At 44.2% G+C, this 21,243-nt stretch overlaps 2 protein-coding genes across 6 annotated transcripts in view; both read left to right on the forward strand.

Moving 5' to 3' along the window:
• PARVB (parvin beta) overlaps window positions 1-1,275 on the forward strand; it is a 56,564-nt gene extending 55,289 nt beyond the window's left edge. For all 3 annotated transcript variants that reach the window (XM_063134333.1, XM_063134335.1, XM_063134334.1), the window contains exon 13: window positions 152-1,275. In XM_063134333.1, coding sequence (XP_062990403.1) covers window positions 152-228 — 77 coding nt within the window. In that variant the 3' untranslated portion in view covers window positions 229-1,275. The remainder of the gene's footprint in view (window positions 1-151) is intronic.
• A 4,328-nt stretch (window positions 1,276-5,603) lies between these two features.
• Window positions 5,604-21,243, forward strand: part of PARVG (parvin gamma) — a 29,697-nt gene continuing 14,057 nt past the window's right edge. The window contains exons 1-6 of one of the 3 annotated variants that reach the window (XM_063133335.1): window positions 5,604-5,673; window positions 6,004-6,043; window positions 11,109-11,204; window positions 11,686-11,750; window positions 14,961-15,063; window positions 15,344-15,484. In XM_063133335.1, coding sequence (XP_062989405.1) covers window positions 11,126-11,204; window positions 11,686-11,750; window positions 14,961-15,063; window positions 15,344-15,484 — 388 coding nt within the window. In that variant the 5' untranslated portion in view covers window positions 5,604-5,673; window positions 6,004-6,043; window positions 11,109-11,125. Of the gene's footprint in view, window positions 5,674-6,000; window positions 6,044-11,108; window positions 11,205-11,685; window positions 11,751-14,960; window positions 15,064-15,343; window positions 15,485-21,243 lie in introns of all 3 variants that reach the window. The other 2 variants (XM_063133334.1, XM_063133336.1) reach the window with 2 other exon arrangements.

Here is a 21,243-nt window from a genome sequence, read left to right on the forward strand (position 1 = left end):
GTTTTAACTGTGGTTGAGGCTTCTGTGAATGGTGGGATGGGGATGGGGTGTTACAAAAAAATAATGCCGATCAGAAAACTGTTTTTCATATTCTAAAACCAAGAGCCATTAAAAAAAACCTAAAGTGTCCCTCTTTTTTTTAATCCCACAGATGTTGTCAACTTGGATCTGAAATCTACCCTAAGGGTTTTATACAACCTGTTCACAAAATACAAGAATGTTGAGTGATCTGGAGACCTCCTGAGATGCTAAGGATCTTCAAAACATCCTTTTTTTAGGGGAGGGAAGAAAATAAACTCTTTATTTTTCTTCCTCTAATGCCTTATGTTGGATTCTCTGATGTATGATGGTATCCCTTCTTCTGTTAAGATTTTCTCCATATTACTCTTCTATGCTTTGGGCCCACTCTGTGCCTTTTAAAATGTAGTTTAATTTCTTGAAATATTCCACATTGTACTTGTCTGTTCTACAAGTCTGTCGTCTCCTTTAATGCTACATTCAACAAAAATGCCTTGTTCCATTAGTGGAGATTGCAATTACGATTCATTTCTGCTGGTGAGAAGTTCTGATGCTGTTGATGAAGAAATAATAACTGTGATGCATTTTGTTCAAATAATTTACTCATTTCTGAATTCTTCTCTGTATCGCAATTCTGCCATAAACTCACTAGTTGGGTGGCTTTAGGCAAGCCATCCGCAGCCCCTATTCCCACGTCGGCAATATGGAGATAACAGTACTGACCTGCCTTACAGGGCCATTGTAAGACATAGTAAGGTAACAGACATGAAGTGCTTTGAACACTCTAAAGTGCTAAACGAATGCTAAATAGTATTTATCTAGGTTCTTAGCTATAACATTTAGGGATAAGCGAAGGCTGGATGGAGTGTGGAATTTAATTTAAAAAATGTGTGCAACCGTGAGAGTAAGAAGTACCAGTGATCTGTTTGGGGAAAGGAGAATTTCCTCCTCTCATACTTAAAAGGCATGAGTCCATATCCTCTGTCCCCACATTGCAGTATATACCCCAATTTGACTGTATGTAGCCCATCCGTGTTCATTAAACCGCTGCACACCTTCCTTTAGGTATTATTTTTGTTTCACTGTATTTGTTTGTTTTAAGACTGTGACCTCAAACTCTTCTATATACCTTTTCAAGGCATTGCCTTTCTTTTTGTATTACCTTTGTACCATTCAGTATTACTTCCACTGAATACACTGTGAATCTCAGATGGAATGACTGCCTAATTTGAATAAAGTAGGATTTCTTTACCTTTTCTTCTGAAGTGAGATCTCGATTCCTGGGGTTGTTGGCTTTGCTTGGTGGGATGCTTGTTATGCATTGAGACAATAGGCGAACGTATCTAGAACAAACCTTCCTAGAACACTGGTTTACAAACTGGGTATTAGAAGCTTATCGGATTTTCAAAAAGAAGGTCATTAATGATTCCCCGAAAGAAAGGAACTTGCAAACTTCCTCAGTAATGTGGAGATTGTTCTTGCTACAAGTCTGAACTGATCACTTGTGGAGGGCTTCTGAAGTTAGGTTGGCGTGGGTGGGAGGGGTCACATGAAATTTGGCCTCTCGAGCAGCATATGGCTCTACCAAGGAAGGGGGGGCAGAGAAAATTTAGGGGTGGGCAGCCCCTCCCCCCTGCTACAGGCCTAGGCCAAAGTAAGATGGTGCATGTTTTGCCTGCCCAAAACATCTACTTTCAAGAAAACGTCCAGCCAGATGTATTGAGGCTCTATGCCAGATATTGAGGTTTCATGTCTGTTTTGTGTTATAGGCCTCTTGTCTGGCTGTCTCCTTGGTCAACAACATCCTCAGAAGTTCCTAATAAGGGAAGGACTGTACCTCAGTGGTAGAGCACATGTTCTGCATACAAAAGGTGCCTGGCATCTCTAGCAAGGGCTGGAAAGACTCCTGTCTGAAACCCTGCAGAACGGTTGCAAGTGAACGTAGACAATGCTTGATAGACTTGATTTCTATGTGTTTGTATCTTTTCATGTTAATAATAAAGTCTTCTGTCTTTAGCCACAAGGTGGCAGCAGACGTAAAAGATATTAGGGACATAAAAATGGAAAACTCGCTTTAAACCAAAATCCCCTCTGATGTGAGTATTGATCAATGTCACATCTTACCACAGTCAACTTAACAATTTGGCTCAGGCGATTCTGTTATCTCTGCAACACTTCAGAACAGTTGCTGCAATACTGAGACAGTCAAAACCTCAAACTATCAACCACTGTGTTTATTAGATGGGGAAGCTGAAGAAATGTTGGAAGGCCAAAATGTGTTTTTTTAAAAATGAAGTCGCTGTATGTTTATCCTGAAGAACAAACCCTGAGACTCCGTGATCACAACCTGGAAGGTTGCTCAGTGGTGGTGTCTATTAGACTTGGAGATGAAGCCTGGAAACACTTGGTAATTTAAACAAAAACAAAATAAGGTATCTTGCTTTGCCAGGCTGATCTCCAGGAATGGATAACTGCCTCCTTTCCCATGCGTTCCAAAAATGGATTTATTATGTCACGATCGACGTCCAACGCACATTTGGGCCATAGCTAGACCTCAGGTTTATCCCTGGATCGTCCAGGGGTCAAACCTGTTCATCTAGATGACACACAGGGGATCCAGTGCTCAGGCAGGGGCGAACCCTGGATGATCCCAGGAGAAACCTTAGGTCGAGTGGTGGCCTTGGTCTTCTCCACAGAAAGAGAGAACTGAGGCCTGGAAGAACATGCTGACAAATATGAGTGAAACGACTTCTGCTCAGACCCTGAGACCTGGAAAACCTAGGGCCTTGCTAGACCTACCTGATAATCCGGTGGGGAGTGGTTGGGGAGCTAGCGCGGGCCGTCACCCTTCTCTACACGTAACACGCGACGGGGAAAGGGAAAGCCCTGTCGCGTCCATTTTTTTTTAATTAAAGGGCCATGTGCACAGGAGCGCACCAACGGAAAGGTAAGGTGTTTTTTTTTTTAAAAAATAAAGGGTTCCCCGCTCCCCCTGCCCCTGATTCCCCCCCACAATGTCTGATGCCCCCCTGCCCGCTCGCTCGCTTGCCTGTCCCTGCTCGCTAGCCCGTCCCAGATCTCCTTGCCCTGGGCCCGTTCCTCTTCCCCCCCCGTCAGCCATGTCTGATGCCCCCCTGCCCACTCGCCAGCCCAGTCGCCATGCCCACCCGATCACCCACTTGCCATGTCCGATGCCCCCTCCGCGCCCCCCCTGTCTGTGATCTCCCCACCCTGGCTCCACTCTTTCCCCCCATCTCTCCTGGGTCCGCTCTCCCCCGGCCCCCATCTCCCCCACCCTGTGATTCCCCCCCCCCCGGCCCGATGGGCACAGCGCTCCTATGGAGTGCTGTGCCCAGTGCGTGGCATCTCCTGGCTACTCGCGTGTAAGCGAGCAGCCGGGGAAAGCCACGGAAGTAGCTAGACCTTCTGCAGCCCCGGGCTCAGCCTGGGGCTGCGGAAAAGCCGGGCCATAAGCGGATCCGGTTATCCTGACTCAAGGGAGGATTTAACCCGGCCTGACCCTGGGATGCCCTGAGCGTCGTCTGCACGCACAGCAGGGAGCCCGGACCTCACACCAGGCTAAGTCCTCGTCTAGCAATGGGCCTAGGCCGATGACACCTACATTTCCTCAGGTGGTGGAGGACAGCAATTCAATTTCTCTTTCTGCAACCCAGAGCTCATTGTTCCACTTTGACCGAGACAGTGCTAACAAGAGCCACTCTGTGCTCTCTGTTGCTCAGGATTCTATCCGAACAATCGGACTCTTTGGGTGGGGCTGCTACTTTTGTATAGAAAATGGGACAAGCCTCCACAGAGATGAATTGAAGTTGTGGCAATGCAAGGGGGACCGAATGCACCCACCCCTCGCTTCAACCTTGTTTGAAGCTTGTCCTTGTGTCCTGTCTGTCTTGTTTTTGCTAAAATACTGAGGTCCACCAGCCTGAGCCAGACACAAAATGGTGGCTCAAGGGGTAGAATTAATTATCTACAGCAGTGGTTCCCAATTAGCTATGTACTGCGGTCCCCTTGTTTTTTAAATGCCAAGCCATGGACCCCCTACTTTTGAAATTTTTGTTATCTCCGGTAGTTACCTATGCGAAGCAATTTTTTGGAGAAAATAAGGGGTAGCTCCTAATAAGCAAAGGATTTTAGGCATACTAAAAAACAGTCCATAAAATTTGTGATATTTGTGATATTACCACACAAAAGTGACAATGATTTAGTTAGGAATATAAAGACGAATTTAATTTGACTAACATCTAGTTTACAATTGAACAAATTATGACACGTCTAGCAGCTACTAAACCTAAATGTGATGGGAGAAATCATGCCTCTTCTCCCCCCCCCCCCCAAACAATCCCTTCCACATCTGATTCAGTATTTCCTACTTTTAATCTCAAATCTGGCTCAACATCGAGCCGATTTCTATGCTTGTTCTTCACATAACAAAATGTCGAAAATGTTTGTTCACAAAGATATGTGGAACAAAAGGGAACTAGATGTTTCAAAGCTTTTCCCCCTAACTTCTTACAATCAGGAAAAACCTTCACCCAGAATTGGTCCACTCTATATTCTTTGAAAAATGATTTCAATGAACCATCACAAGTCATGTCAACAAGTGCATCTTGCTCTTCCGCAGATAGAGTTGTTAGTTGTACATCACCACATTCAAAAGGATTCCTTCTCCATGAGTTTTCAGGATTAGGTGCAGGGAAGTAACCTCTGACGCTAGTCACTAAATCACGCAGGTGCTTTCGCGCATGACGTCACAGTCGGAGCAAATGGAGCACAGGTGATGGCATATTTTCTTTTATTAAAATGTGGACCTTACAGAGCTAACATGTGAATGGTGCCACGGACCCCCTGGGTGGGTTACACAGACCCCCTGGGGTCTGCAGACCACCAGTTGGGAACCCCTGATCTACAGCACTCCAGGAACCGTACACTGGCATAGGGTGGCTATTTACACATCACCGAATAAGAGGAAAGGCAGCACCAAAAAAGAGAGAAATAATTACTATAATGTAAAGCACAATTCCATACATCGCGCCATAGTGAAGAAGACTGAGTAGGTGACCTGCATGTCTGCTCAGTCTGCTGTCTGGGTGCAAGCTGTTGATGAGCAACTTCAAGGCCCCTGTTCTCCCTTTTTTTTGGTTTTCGATCTTTAAAGTGGCCTTCAAGTAGAGGACTGTTCTCTGTAAAATAGGGCACATGGCTACCCTGCACTGGCATATATACAAATCGACTTCTGAATCACTAGAGATGAGGGATTCTAGCAGATGAGGAACACAGAGGCTGAGAGAAAATCAATTAGGCAAAGGCCAGCCATGGCAGAGACTTGTGTCTTGCAATTTTATTTGTTCCGAGTAAAATATTGGGGGTGAGAAACCATTGTGATCTATTGAGATCACTTGGAGATCTCCCACACCCCTGGTCTGGGAACGCACGGGTTGAAAAAGCGGAAGAAAAGAAAAGCGGTTTCATTTTTGAAATGACTCTTAGGGGAAGGACACGCACCAACTTCCGTTCTCTCTCTGCCCTCCCTAACCATGAAGGCAGCATTTTGAAGGCCAGACTGGTCCAATGGAAGCCAAATATACTGCCTGCTTCAATATAACGCTCTTAAAAGATTTTGCTTTGAAAGGAGTTTAGGTTGGTACTTCAGTGTCCTTCTGTGTTTCAGCATATATATATATATAATATATTGATAAATAGCTCTGTCTAGAAATATATAGTGGCTGAGCACCCTTTTTGCTGCTGCTGCGTGCTGCCCGAATTTGCAAGCTTAATATTGAAAGCACAGAACAAAACCAGGAAGTTGTTTTTCAACTCACTGCTGGTTTGCTTCTTTTTAGCATCCTGTTTGAACACAGTGGATATGATTAAATACTGGGGGGGCATTTTAATGTTTTTCTAAAACCTCCACTGAGCTTTTCATTCCTTTGCTACCATTTCTGAGCCGTTTTTCTCTTTTTCCAGCAGGAAACAAAGCAGTTCATGTTTCTTGGTGACATCTGCAAAAGTAAGTGGTTTCTATCTACTGGGGAGCGGGGAGCTTGCAGCTAACGAATTACTATGCAGAAAATCTTTACATTTACACAGTCTGACACTCGGAAAAACAACAGATTGAGCAAATGGTAAAAACTATGCATTTACCATGGGGACAATTGATCTTACTTTATTTTATTTATTTATTATTGCATTTATAGCCCACCTTTTTTCCTCTAAGGAACCCAAGGCGGCATACATAATCCTCCTCCTCTCCATTTTATCCTCACAACAACCTTGTGAGGTAGGTTGGGCTGAGAGTCTGTGACTGGCCCAAAGTCACCCAGTGGGTTTCCATGGCCGAGTGGGGACTAGAACCCGGATCTCCCGACTCCCAGTCCAACACTTTATCCACTACTCCACACTGGCTCATCTTCTGAGTTCATCAATAAAAGTTCAGCACAGAGAATATTTTGCAAATTCTTGGCATTTGTGCCAACCAAAGAGACAGTTTTCTCTTTCTAGGTTATTTCATAGTTTGGCTTGGTAATTAATGTCCAATTATAGGTAGTTCTTTATTTGTTCTGTCTATCCATTTGTATGTCACTCTTTCTTCAAGGAGTTGAGTGCTGTTCATGGAATTTTTCCATTTTACCCTCATAACCACCTTGTGTGGTTGGGCTGAGAGTAATGACTGAATTCGCACAATACAACAACCCACCATGGGCAGTCAGCCATGGTGGGCTGTCATGTTATCTGAACGTAATTTTCATGAACAAGCCATCCTGAGAACCCATGGCTTGTGGAATTGTTCATACCCATGGTGCATTGTCGTGCTGGCTGAACCGGGGAGAGCAATTTTATTATGGGATGCCGGGATCAGCTACAGAGCCACTGATTTTATTTCGACGCCAAGTAAAAACATGGCTTTTTAACAAAGCCTTTGATGGTTAAACTCACTGGCACATTGTTTTAACTGTTTTAATTGCTTTTACTGCTTTTAAATTATATATTGTTTTAACCTGGTCATGGTTTAATTTGTTTTTAACTGTGCATATTTATTGTTTTATACTGTATGCTTCTATCTGTACGCCGCTGTGAGATCTTAATGATATAGGGCGGGATATAAATGTTTTAAATAAAATAAATAAATAAATTTGGCAAGAGTGTCAAAAAAGCCTTTGCAATTTTGCCACCTCCACTTTTCGTTGTCAGTGATTGCGTTTTCCACCAAGGCCCAAACATCACTTTGGAGGGACAGTCACTTGTTCATCACCTTTTAAAATATTTTTCAGTGCTTTGGGAGTATGCAAATATATTCATAATTTTTTTTAAAAAAAAGCATTATTTCCCTATTCTTTTGCAAGTGCGTAAGAGCGTACTTTTACCAGGTGTGCTCTTGCCTTGTCAATGTTGTTGTATGTTGCAGCTGTCAAAACAGCATGGAAGTAGAGTAGGTAGCATACAAGGAAATTGACGAGGCAGGATGGCAGATAGGCTAATTTGCGCACTTGTCAAGGACTGGGGGAAAATAGTATTCAGAGACAGGAGGAACCCATTTGAGCAGTTGAGAAGCCTGGAAAAGAGGGGAATGCAAGAGCAGCAGGTGCACCAAAAAAAAAGGGGGGGGATTTCTCCCACTGGGCAATGTAATCCTCTCGCTTTTAAGTGTTGAACTGAGACTTATCAGCGCCCTCCTCCCATTCAACACTTACCCAAATCCCCAGCAAGTCCAGAAAGGGGGGAGACTGCTTCTCTTCTTTTCGCCGCTCCCTTTCAGAACAGTCACTGGAGTAACTGCAGCAGTAACTGCTCCATTCACCAGTCTGTCTCCCCCCCTTTTAATTTCTTACTGTCATTCTTGCACAAGTGTGCAGCACTGCAGCAGCAGCTGATAGCTGTTGGGGACATTGTGCTCAATCCCCCCACTTCTACTGCTCTGCCTTGATTTTTGCCTAATTTCCTCATTAGTCAACGTCCCGGTCCGTTATGTCAAAAACAGCAGCGATTTCAAACAACTCAGCAGCAACTTAAAATAACTTTAAAAGAAGAGATATATCCAAACACCTAAACCATAAAAAAATATCAGTTTTAAAATGCAGAATTAAACATATCATTAAAATAAAACAAGCAGCAGTTCCAAATTCTTTTATAAGGCTTAGCAGAATATAAAGGGCCATACTAAAATGAGACGCAGGAGATCCATTATCTCATTACTTGATGTTTCTATTTTTACTGCACAGCAGCTGCAGCCCCCCCCCCCCCCCATTTTTCCAGAGTCGCTGTATGGAGGAGTTATTTTTTAACCATTCCCTCTCCCCACAACTTTTTCTGAACTAAACTGCCCCCTGAAGCTGCTGTTTGCCTAGCTAGAGAAACATAGAGGGGAAGGTTAACCAAAACCCCTCCCTGAGCACAGCAGCTCCAAACGAATCTGGAGCCTTCAACAGCAGCTATAAAATTAGAAACATCAGAGGATGTGATCAAAGATCTCTCATGTGCCTAAGAAACTGGAATAAAAACAAGAGGAGCTAGTAGCTTTCTGGAACCTTCCATTCCAGGATTAACTCATCCAATGAAGAGATGGGACACTTGTCCAAGACACCCAATGGTCTTTACTGTCACCGCACACTGTAAGGTCTTTTGGGTCATGAATCAGGGACTCTAATAATAAGTACCTAAGTGCCTGCCTTTCTACATCTCCACGAGAACTTGCTGAAGGAAGAAGTTGCTGGCCTGATGTCTGCTGCTCTCTGCAATCCTAGAAAACGGGGCTGCCAAAATTGCAGGCTGCAAGTGGTCGGGAAAGGGGACCCACTCTAGAAAAAAGGCCGTATTCCTAGAGTATCCAAGAAAGCAGTGGTTGAATGTTCCTGCCTACTTCCTGAGATGCTCTTCTCTCTTTTTTGTGATGGTGTTATATTGGCTTCTGGACAGTGCTTTAGTACTTTGGTGTAGGTGTTGCAAGACCAATATGCATTGCTGGTGGGGTGTGTGTGAGTACATGTGTGGGTGCCTGCCTGCATACATGTGGCCCGTACGACGCCAGCAGACACCTGATGCAGCCCTCTGGCCCAAAAAGCTTGTGCACCCCTGCCATAAAGCTTCGGATTCCAGCTTGGCTCCTAGGTTTCACACCCAAGTGCTTGCCTTCTTCAGGCCATCAGCCCTGACACACTCTAACCAGGCAGAGAATCTGCAAACAAAGTGCAGCGCTAGGATGGAGGAACAGTGGAATCAGAACAAGATGACCAAGAGCAAAGGCTTCAATGAACCCATCTGCTGCTTGTTTGGTGCTATGTGGTGCCTGAAGTTAACCCATGAGATGTTGCCAAGGGCAGGGCCGGTGCCAGACAATTTTGCACCCTAGGCAAGGTGAGCTACTTTCACCGCTCCCCCCCCCCCGCCCCAAATGCCAACTTTGATTTTTAAGAACATATGTTTCCTGGAAAAAATAAGCACAAAACTTGAAACTGCTAAATTTATTTTAAAGTGCAAGAAATACGTCATGCCGATTATAGCAAACAAATTGGAAAGGAACGTCTATGGGTCTAAAATGCATTATTTAATAGGAATATCACCTCCAAATCAACCCCCCCCAGCTTACATGTGTTCGCACACACATGCTCAGCATCACTCACTCCAAACAAACACACGCATGAACACATGCATTCACTCAAAGACCCCATGCACCCCATTCACCCATACATTCTCTCTCTCTCTCTCTCTGTCTTCCGGGCGCGTTCTGGTAGTCCGAACGTGGAGCTGCCCCATCCCCACCCCAGCGTCCCTGGCTTTGCTTCAGCTGGGCGGGCGCGGGGCGCCATCTCGCCCGCCCAGGCCCAGCTGAATTCTCGGGCCGGGCCGGCTCACAGCCAACGCGCGTGAGTGTTGCGCTGTGCCCGGCGCCCCTCTTAGCTTGGCTCTCTAGGCGGCCGCCTGAGTGGCCTCTATGGTAGCACTGGCCCTGGCCAAGGGTGTAGCTGTAATGCACATGCCTATTAGTGTGCCAGGATGGCCTTGTAAGCCCCGTCCAACTCTGCTATTCTATGATTCTATGATTCCCTTAATCAGCTGAAAGTAATACACTGTCCATATGAGTGCAATCCTAGCAAGGTGCCCTGCATTCCCTTGGGAATCTCATATGTTACCACTGGCCATCACCCACCAGGACTGGTCCCTGAATTCCATGGCGGTGGCAACCGCATTGCATATATACTGTTGAAAGAATGGGACACCGTGCATGTACAAGACATAGGTGCATGTGTACCACATGGTGTGCCTCGAGCTCAGGAGTGTGTGTGTGTGGGGGGGGGGGAGCAAGTCTTTTTATACATGAGCTCAGTCCTGAGTATTTCTTCTTCGGACACTTTTTTATTAACATATTTATATTGGGATGAAACAGAACCAGGAATAATAAAAGCAACCGGCTGTCAGTATTAAAATGAAAAGGTTAAGAGCAAGTTGATGTTTGGGTTACAGCTAGTATTCATATTATAATAAAACTAGATCTAATGTTTTCTCCTATCCTTGTTCCATATTTATTCTATTTTTTCCTCAGACATTTCAGCTTTTAATTTAATCCAGATGGTTAATTGCCTCATTCCTCTCAATTATTTTCTTACTGTCAACCCTATTGTGTGTGTGTTCCTGTTTGGGTTTGCGGTTAGCGTGATGAAATATATTCCCTTCGGGGTTTTGTTGAGAATTTGTGCCTGTTTTGGTTTGTGAGGCTGGTGTGAAAGTCTTTCATCATTTTTATGGCATCTTTTCCCCTCCTGAATTTAGTATGAATCCCTGAATAATCAAAGGTTGTTCCCAATAGATCCCCATTTTAATGGAGGGGGAAAAAGAGACCATAGAGTCTGGAATCTTATACCATCAAAGTAAGGGGTCTCGCTGATAACGTTATCTTCATCTACATGGTTACTGCCACCTCTGTGTGGTTGCTCACAGACATAGCTGCTGCTCACGTTTTCTGTCCATACACTTGACCAAACTGCTCAGAGGTGAGTGCTTTCACCCAGGAATAGCTTGGTTGTCTGTAACTTCCTGCCAAGTGTTCTAAGAGAAGTCAACCACGGCTTTCTGTTTTCTAGAGAAGTAAACCAGAGCAATGGAGCCAGACTTTCTTAATGCTTTTCCAAAGGTTGTTGAAGTTAACCAGTTGCTACAAGAGGAGGACATTGTTCCAGGTATGTGGTTAAGAGGCAAGACTCCTTTGTGAGCAAACAGATGCTTTTGCTCAGTATTATTTCTAGATTTAATCGAGTCCCTTCTACGTAATTTGGTCCCGCCTCCACCCCATTTTCAACAGGCACCTTAGGAAGTGCTAATACAAATTATAGAGGACCTTTTAAATGAGGTTAATGTGTCACCCAGTCGAGACAAATTAAGGTGGTATTATTTTTACTATTTTCTTTTTAAAAATCACTTTTAGGAAGTATCTCCCTCCCCCCTCCAAAGTTATATTACTTTGTATTCCCTTGATGCGGCATTTCGAACCCGTGATCTGAAAGCGCAGCTTTCTGCTGTGCTTTCTCCAGGGGGATCTAAAAGTCCAAATGATTAGACTCTATGCACGAATCAGCAATATGTTGAACAAATGGTAGTTCTCAGGGTCTGCATTAGTCATGCTGCATAGTTGTGACCGGTGTTTGTTTACTTCTGTTTTAGGAGAAAAGAGGAAATACATAAACCCAAGTTCTCGAACTGACCCTAAACTGGAAGCTCTGCAAACAGTAATGCATTTTTTCTGATTTTAGTCAGCTTACGGTTCTTTTATAACAACCACATTCTCAGAGATGAAATCCCAAGTGCCTCTGTTGACAAACAGTATATTTGGGCAACATTTTTATTGGGTTGCCCAAGTCTTATGACTTCCTCTCATGAGAACATAAGAAGAGCCCTGATGCTGAATCAGACCGAGGGTCCGTCTAGTCCAGCACTCTGTTCGCACTTTTCCCCCAGCTAGCTGGGTACTCATTTTACCGACCTCGGAAGGATGGAAGGCTGAGTCAACCTGAGCCGGCTGCCTGAGAACCAGCTTCCGCTGGGATCGAACTCAGGCCCGTGGGGAGAGTTTCAGCTGCAGTAACTGCCGCTTACCACTCTGCGCCATCACATTAATTGTGTAGCAATAAATTCTGTTAATGCAACCTGCATAAACTATGCCCTTTATGAACTCTACACCTGAAATTCGTGGTGTTATACTAGAAAAGTCATGGTGCATTACAGAAGTTTTGAAAGGTAATCTATGGAAAATAGCAACAAGGTAGGAAGCCCTGCTTGGATTGTCAGACTTGCCCGAAATAGTCACTGTTTAATATTTCATATTGAACTAAGGCTGAACTACAGGTATGATATTTCGAAGCTAAGCTTCAATTTCTGGGAAATTAACTAAATGCCAGTGGAATATTGGTGAACGTTCGGCAGCTGTTTAAACCTGCATCTGGTCTGTGCCTCTTCAGACCAGTGATGAGGACGAATCCAGAATGGGGAGCTCAAAGTCTGAACTCCCCGCATTGAAACACATCACTCCATGCTGAGCTGGGCCCTTTGAATTTGAGTCCGACTCAAAATACGGCTTGCCGTCCCTTGCCCTGCTAGCCAGCCATTCCTGCCAATATCTCGCCCCCCAGCCCCCCCACACATCGCAATCCCTTCCTTAGCAAAGTATACTTCTTTGAGAAAGGGAAAAGCTGGTAGTGAGAAGGACTTGCTAAAGGGCAGGAGAGGCTTCATGAGCAGAGGTGACGTCAAAGGAACATGGAATTTGAAGTTCTCTCTGCCCGCAGATTCAATCTGGGAGGAAGAAGAAACTACAAATTCCATGCTTTTTTGACAGGAAGTGGCAGTTTCAAATGGCACTTAAAGAGAGTCCATCAAGGTGTCTCCTCTCAATATTGAGCTTTCATAGAATCATAGAAATCATTGAGTTGGAAGGGGCCTAAAAGGCCATTGAGTCCAACCCCCTGCTCAATGCAGGAATCCACCCTACAGCATACTTGATGGATGGTTACCTCCAAATACCTCACCCCTCTTCTTAAATATTTGGGTTAGAGGGTTTTTGCTTGGGGAGGAGGTGGAGAGGACTGGCAGCGTACAGGAAGTACTTGATCAAACTTTTTTGTTTTTAGCTGTCATGACAATCAAACTCAGGTGATTAGGCTCTGCTGTGCATTGATATATATCCCACATAGAAGTGACAGGGAGAAGGTTCCAGCTTAGCCTTCTCCCTGACATGGCAACTTTCTGTGTTCAGGGAAATGTTTTGTATGTGGGAGCTTTTAATCACATGAGTTCCTGCCACCTCCAGCCCAGAGACAGGTTTGCCATCTTAAGTGAAGACTAGGCCGTGGTCTCCATATGATGCTGTCATGAAGGTTAAGCAATTTGGAAGCCGCTTTTTCTTAAGTAATAGACAGGATTTAATCAGCGGGTCGATGATCTGTATCTTTCTGCCAAGTGTGCACAAAATCTCTTCAGAACGTATAGACATATGCTAAATTTTGGAAGACACTAAAATTTTATTTGTAAATTAAAATGCTATGTGTTAAACTAACCCCAGATGACAGCGTTTAGGTTACTATGGCAGATAATTTTAAAGTAAACCTGATTTCTATCTTTCTGTATCCATTTTGGAGGAAAAAAAACAATTTGCATGGACTTTTCTGTTTTGCTTTTGGTACTCATAGGCAAAGCGTTAAGCAGGGCACAGACACACCAGCCCTTTGGTCTCTGGAACAGATAGATGCACAGCGCCGCCTCTGGCTTAGGGTGACCCTATGAAAAGGAGGACAGGGCTCCTGCATCTTTAACAGTTGCACAGAAAAGGGGATTTCAGCAGGTGTCATTTGTATGCATGCAGCACCTGGTGAAATTCCCTCTTCATCACAACAGTTAAAGCTGCAGGAGCTATACTAGAGTGGCTAGATTTAAAAGAGGGCAGGGCACCTGCAGCTTTAAAGAAGAAAGGGGTGGATATATTGGTGACCGTATCACAATCAATAATCACGAATAATATAAAGGGAAATTAAATACTTAAAATTCCTTTAATGTACTAAATAAAATCGCTAATCTATATAGTTCAAGTATATTCAAACTGTAGAGTATTGCATTAGAACATCAATAAAAACAGTTCAAGACCAAATGCGTTTCAACCACGCAAGGTCTTCTTCAGTGGTAAAATAAAATATACGTGAACATAAAATGTTGAGAGTGTTATTTTTGGATTATCATTGCCGCTTCACACTCTAGCCTCTTGCCTTCTAGAGGCTCGATATATCCTACTGTGTTCTAGCTATTATCAAACTTATAGCTTTGGGATAAACCCTCATGTCTCAACTGTTGGGGTAGTTTTTTAGATGGCAACTATACAGTTTGAATATACTTGAACTATATAGACTTGCGATTTTATTTAGTACATTAAAGGTATTTTAAGTATTTCATTTACCTTTATATTATTTGTGATGATTGATTGTGATACGGTCACCAATATATCCACCCCTTTTTTCTATCTCATTTCCATAAGGGGGAAAACACCCAAAGTTTATCACATTTTCAAGGCCTCAGCTGCCACTGGATTTTTAATGGGCTTTTCTTTTGCAGAATTTAGTCAAGATTATGGCGGAATATGCTAAGGAAAGACGATAAAAAGGATGGGAAATTGAGAAGTGAGAACAGAGTTGGATAGAAGAGGGAAAACATATTACGAAAACAAGAGCAAGTTGTTGCAGTTAGAACAAAAAAGCCAGGCACTTTAAGGAGCTACTTAGAAGAAAACTTTGTGGCCCACTTGGAAACCTATGGCATGCAATGCATGGCCTACAAGTGACATTGTGGTAATATCATTCCAGATATGTACCTAGCCTCAGATTAAGATGGATTCTTCTTATAGATAACTATCTGACTTCTATTTTACTCAAAATCTGAAACCAATTTCCCCACAGTTTTTGATGGACTGGATTAACACAACCTTGAAGCATGAACACATTGTGGTGAAAAGCCTTGAACAAGACTTATATGATGGATTAGTACTTCACCATCTTTTAGGTAGGCCGTTTTTCTCCATAATTCAGAGCCCTGCGTGTGCTCCAGCGGTTGGCCCTTATGATTTGGAATGGAATCCAAATCATGAAATGGAATGGGAAACCCACTTTTTTATTATTCATTAATTAAAATTCAGTTCACAATGCTGGTGAGTACGTGTGTATGAAAATAAAAAGAAGACACACTTGTGCCAGAACTCCATGGACGATTTAGGACACCTTGCAGGAAATTGTTGGGTCTGAACTATGTTCTTCTTCTTTTTTGTCTCCTTTTTAAATCTCAGAGAAACTTGGGTCACTCACTCTGGGAGTAGAGAAGATTGCACTGACAGAAAAGAAACAACAGCTTAAACTTGCAGTCATTCTAAAAACTGTGAGCCAGTGTTTACAGCTAGAAGAAAGTGAACTGAAATGGAGCGTGAATGGTATGTACAGATGCAAAACACAAAACAGATGCCCCTTAATATCCTTTCTCTTTCAGTTTTGGATGATGATGTAAAGGAAAAAGATGCTCTAGACTTGAGTGGAACTTTTTTTTTTAAAAAAAAGAAGAAGCAAAGTTTTAACACCTGACTTAGGCCACAGCTAGACCGAAGGTTTATCCTGGGATCATCCAGGGTTCGCCCCTGCCTGAGCACTGGATCCATTGTGTGTCACCTAGATGAACAGGTTTGACCCCTGGATGATCCAAGGATAAACCTTAGGTCTAGCTATGGCCCAAGTCCCATCTTTCAACATTCCAAGGCCACAGCTAGACCTAAGGTTTATCCTGGGATCATCCAAGGTTCACCCCTGCCTGAGCACTGGATCCCCTGGGTGTCACCTAGATGAACAGGTTTGACCCCTGGACGATCCAAGGATAAACCTTAGGTCTAGCTATGGCCCAAGTCTCCAAATACTGGTGTCACCAAGAAGGGAAATCCAGGATAGGTCTACATAAACAGGAGCAGGATTGATTCTTTAGCCCCAAACTCTGCAAACCCTGTAGGCACCATTTATGTTCTCCCATATAAGTGAATGGTTGGCATTAAAGTCTATGGGGAAAACTACTGTACATGAGGACAAGATGGGGTAAAGGCCAAAAACCTTCCCTCCACACCTAACACCATGGCCTGGCTATCTCCGTGAGCCCCTGCCAAAGGAAGTGAGGCAGATGGCTACTAGGAGGAGGGCTTTCTCCGCTGTGGCACCCTGGTTGTGGAATGAGCTCCCCAGAGAGGTCCGCCTGGCACCTACACTGTATTCTTCTCGTCACCAGCTGAAGACCTTTTTATTCTCTCAGTATTTTAACACTTAATTTTAACAAATTTAAATTTTACTGTTCTAACTCTGTATTTTAATCTTATATCAATTTTGCTGCGTGGTTTTATCCTGGTTGTGCTTTTTATACTGTATTTTGTATTTGTGCTTTTAACCTGTTGGTTGTTTTATTATGGTTTTAATTTTTGTGAACCGCCCAGAGAGCTTCGGCTATTGGGCGGTATAAAAATGTAATAAATAAATAAATAAATAAATAAATATCACTGATAATGGGTGCAATGAAGGGACACATACTACTAGTACAATGGAATCAGTTACCTAGAGAGGTTGTGGGCTCTCCCACACTAGAGGCATTCAAGAGGCAGCTGGACAACCATCTGTCAGGGATGCTTTAGGGTGGATTCCTGCATTGAGCAGGGGGTTGGACTCGATGGCCTTGTAGGCCCCTTCCAACTCTGCTATTCTATGATTCTATGATTCTATGATTGTACTTATTAATGCTGCAGGGGTTCCATTGGTGAGGCATTTTGGAGAAGACAGACTTAAAACCAAACTAGACGTATGTGTGTGTGTGTTTAACAAACACATTCTGGGCCATTTGGCTATAAAATGGAGGGGTGTGCCAAATGGAGGGGAGCAAATCCCCTACTTCACTGCATGCCCCTGCTTTTAACTGTTTCCCACCAATCCAGCTCTGATATTGGAATGGTGGGAAAGCTAGAGCTGAGCTGGAATCAGCAGAGTGTGATGAGGTAAGCTTCTGTTTATTAAACATGTGCGTGTCTAGGTTGGCCCTCATAAATCATGTCCTCCAGAAAAGAAAAGAAAAAACCCTTGACAGACAGGTGAGTTCTGGTAGATTATTAGAATTTCAAAGATGTCCTCCTTTGCTCCCTTTTAGTCTGTGTCGGTTTCCTGGGGCTCATCTACACCAAGCAGATATTCCACTATGAAAGTGGTATGAAAACGGTATATAAAATTGGCAGGAGCCACACGACTGCTTTATCGCAGTATTGAAGTGCACTGACAACTGTTGGGGCCTATTGACACATACCGTATACCGCTTTCATAGTGTTACATCCTGCTTGGTCTAGATGTGCCATGGGCCCCAACAGTTGTCAGTGCACTTCAGTACCACTATAAAGCAGTCGTGTGGCTCCTGCCTTTTATATACGACTTTCAGAGTGGAATATCCTGCTTGATGTAGATGAGCCCCTGCAGGCCGAGGAGGAGGCTCACCTATCCTCTGAACGGTGGAGCGCCATCTGACCAGAGGTCTCCTGCAGTCATCCCAATTTGGATCAGGGCCGCACGTGTGTCTTCGATGTAAAAAGAAAGCTTTTCATTTATTTATTGCATTTTTATACCGCCCGATAGCCGAAGCTCCCTGGGCGGTTCACAAAAATTAAAACCATTCAAAGTATAAAACAAACAGTATAAAAACATGATATTAAATACAATATAAAAGCACAGCCAGGATAAAATCAGCAGCAGTGCAGAAATACAAATTTAAAATACAAATTTAAAACAATTAAATTTATACTACATGCTACTACGGAGTTAACATTGTCATTACTTAGGCATCCAAAGCATACACGTGGAGCTAAAAACTTAAATATATATAGAGAGAGAGAACATTATTTTGAGTCTTTGGTTTAGTCTGCTTATCTGGCTACCCGAAATTAATGTACTGCTTTGTCGTTTGGATCACACGCTGCGAAGCACAGCTGATGATCTTTTTTTAAACCAGAGGTGGGAACTGAACCATTCCTTTAAGAGTTTGAAATTTTTTGGCAGTACCCTGTTGGGAGACTTCAGGCTCATTCCTTCTAATGGTGTAGGTAGGAGATGCATCATATCTAAGTTTGATGTGAGAGTGCCCTGGTGCTTCTGATAGATCGATTCTCACATCCCAGTAGATAAGCAAACCTTGTCATTTGTCATCAGCAGGACATGTGTGGGAAAACCCATTAAAGAGCACCTCTGTTTATCTTTAGAAATGAATTTTTACGTATATAAAAATACATAGCATTAGAAGTATAGAAGAACCACAAAACTTCATCTGGGTTGTTTAACCCCTAAACAATGCAGTATTCTGGGTACAGATGTAACAATAATAATCCAGGAAGGGGCATTCCTGGGTTGTTGCTTGAAAACAAAAGTAATGAGCATTCCTGAGGCAGCATTCTCATTCATAGAATCATAGAATAGTAGAGTTGGAAGGCCATAAGGCCATCGAGTCCAACCCCCTGCTCAATGCAGGAATCCACCCTAAAGCATCCCTGACAGATGGCTTCCCAGCTGCCTCTTGAATGCCTCTAGTGTGGGAGAGCCCACAACCTCCCTAGGTAACTGATTCCATTGTCGTACTGCTCTAACAATCAGGAAGTTTTTCCTGATGTCCAGCTGGCTTCCCCCAACTCGAGCCCGTTATTCCGTGCCCTGCTGTTCAACCCTGATAATTCCTGGATTAAGCAAATCAGAAATTGTTGTTAAGGTACTTTGTGATGTAACTAAGCATAGTCAACTGGGTAACAAAATTTCTCAGATGTCTGTGGATAGATTGGCCACAGATGTCCCAAACTAAAGGATAAAACCAAAGGATAATCACTCTCAGCATTGGCTCAGGGGCCGTCAGTCAACTCTGGCTTTGTAGAAGTTGCCAAGTCCTAGAGCCAGTATCCATTTGGACACTGGCTCTCATGTAAATTACATTGCACGATTGTAAGGGATCTCTAGTGCAATGCCAATAGCGTTAACTGATCCAATGGGATTTCTGGGGCAGGGCTGTTTAACAGCATTATAGGCCCCCGGGCAAAGCAGTGCACTGGGCCCTGCCTACACAACCACTCACAGGAATAAAAATGTCAATTATCGATAAAATAAACTTATATTTATTGGTACCTCCAACAAAATCAGTGTTTTGACATTTTTAAAAAAAACATGCTGTACAGCAAAGATTAATCAGTACAAATGTTTGGACAATATAACACGAGCCTTGAACTTGAAAAACGAAAATTTCAACATAAAAATGGTACTTAGTTGGTAAATCATACTGCAACTGTGCATAGATTAGCATGGGGCCCCTATGCTCGTGGGGCCCCTGGGCAACTGCCCAGCGTGCCCATGCGTTAAGATGGCACTGGCAGTATGGAAATGCAAGAATAAATAAGCCCCTCCTACCCAAGCTGCCAGCCAGCCAGCAAAACTCTCCCGTCCCCACAGTTTTTATTTGGTATGGCAGGGGTGGCAGCACTTCTTCTTCTTCTTCTTCTTCTTCTTCTTCTTCTTCTTCTTCTTCTTCTTCTTCTTCTTCTTCTTCTTCTTCTTCTTCCTCCTCCTCCTCCTCCTCCTCCTCCTCACCTGGTTGGGTCCAGGGCAAAGCCCCAATGGCATCCAGTCAGCCAAATGCAGCGATCAAAACCAATCACTGCCTCCTTCAAGCAGGCTGGGGCCCTGCCTTGGTGAAGGGAGGCAATTGACCCCCAACAATAACCCGCAGCAAAGCATGACGTAATATAATACAAGATTTCTTCACATTATACATTCACCTTTGTGGTTCATCTGTCTGGCGAGGTGATGTTTGCCCTGTCCTGGGGCAGATCCACACAGAGGCTTCGGGACGCCCTGAAGGCGCTTTAGGGCGCCCCGAAATCGATGATGTACACCCTACCTTAACCGTTCCAAGAAGAGGCGGAGGAGGAGGAGGAGGAGGAGGCCCCGCATCACCCCTCGTGGGGAGGGGATGAAGAGTTGCCATGCCCAGCGGCTTTGCCGGGGAATCAGCGGCTGCCCACCTCCCTGCCGGCGGCGGCTTCTTCCGCCGAGCTCTCCGACTCGGGTGGGCCCATGCGGCTCTTTCGCCGGCAAAAGGAGGCCGGCGGGTAGGTGGGCGGCAGCTGATTCCCCAGCGAAGCCGCCGGGCGCGGCAACTCTTCATCCCCTCCCCGCGAGGGGCGATGCAGGGCTGCCACCTCCTCCTCCTCCTCCTCTTCTTGGAACGGTTAAGGTAGGGTGTACATCATCGATTTCGGGGCGCCCTAAAGCGCCTTCAGGGCGTCCCGAAGCCTCTGTGTGGATCTGCCCCAGGATGGGGTTGCACTCTCCCTAAAGGATCGGGTCCGTAGTTTAGGGGTGCTCTTGGATCCAGAACTGTCACTTGAGGCACAAGTGAACTCAGTGGCAAAGAGCACCTTTTAGCAGCTTAGGCTGATATACCAACTGCGCCCTTATCTGGACAGAGATAGCCTAGCTACAGTTATCCATGCTCTGATAACCTCTCGTTTGGATTACTGCAATGTGTTATACGTGGGGCTGCCTTTGAAAATGGTCCGGAAACTTCAACTGGTACAAAACAGGGCAGCACGGTTACTAACAGGGACTGGCCGACGAGACCACATCACACCAGTCCTTTTCCAGCTTCATTGGCTGCCAGTCCAGGTCCGGGCCTGATTCAAAGTGCTGGTATTAACATTTAAAGCCCTAAATGGCTTGGGGCCAGGCTATCTGAAGGAACGCCTCCTCCCGTATGTACCTCAGGGGTCCTTCTCCGCGAGCCCCTGCCAAAGGAAGTGAGGCAGGTGGCTACCAGGAGGAGGGCCTTCTCTGCTGTGTCACTCCGGCTGTGGAATGAGCTCCCTAAGGAGGTTTGCTTGGCACCTACGTTATATGCTTTTAGACGCCAGGTGAAGATTTTTTTATTCTCCCAGCATTTTAACAGTCTAAAAATAAATTTTAACTCGGTGTTTTAAATTTGTAATTTTGCATTGCTGCTGTTTTTATCTGGTTGAGCTTTTATATTGTATTTTATACTATGGTTTTATACCGTTGTTTTATACTTTGAATGGTTTCAATTTTTGTGAACCACCCAGAGAGCTGCAGCTATTGGGCGGTATAGAAATGCAATAAATAAATAATAAATAAA

Source organism: Elgaria multicarinata, chromosome 9 (genome assembly GCF_023053635.1).
Source record: "Elgaria multicarinata webbii isolate HBS135686 ecotype San Diego chromosome 9, rElgMul1.1.pri, whole genome shotgun sequence".
Classification (NCBI taxonomy): domain Eukaryota; kingdom Metazoa; phylum Chordata; class Lepidosauria; order Squamata; family Anguidae; genus Elgaria; species Elgaria multicarinata.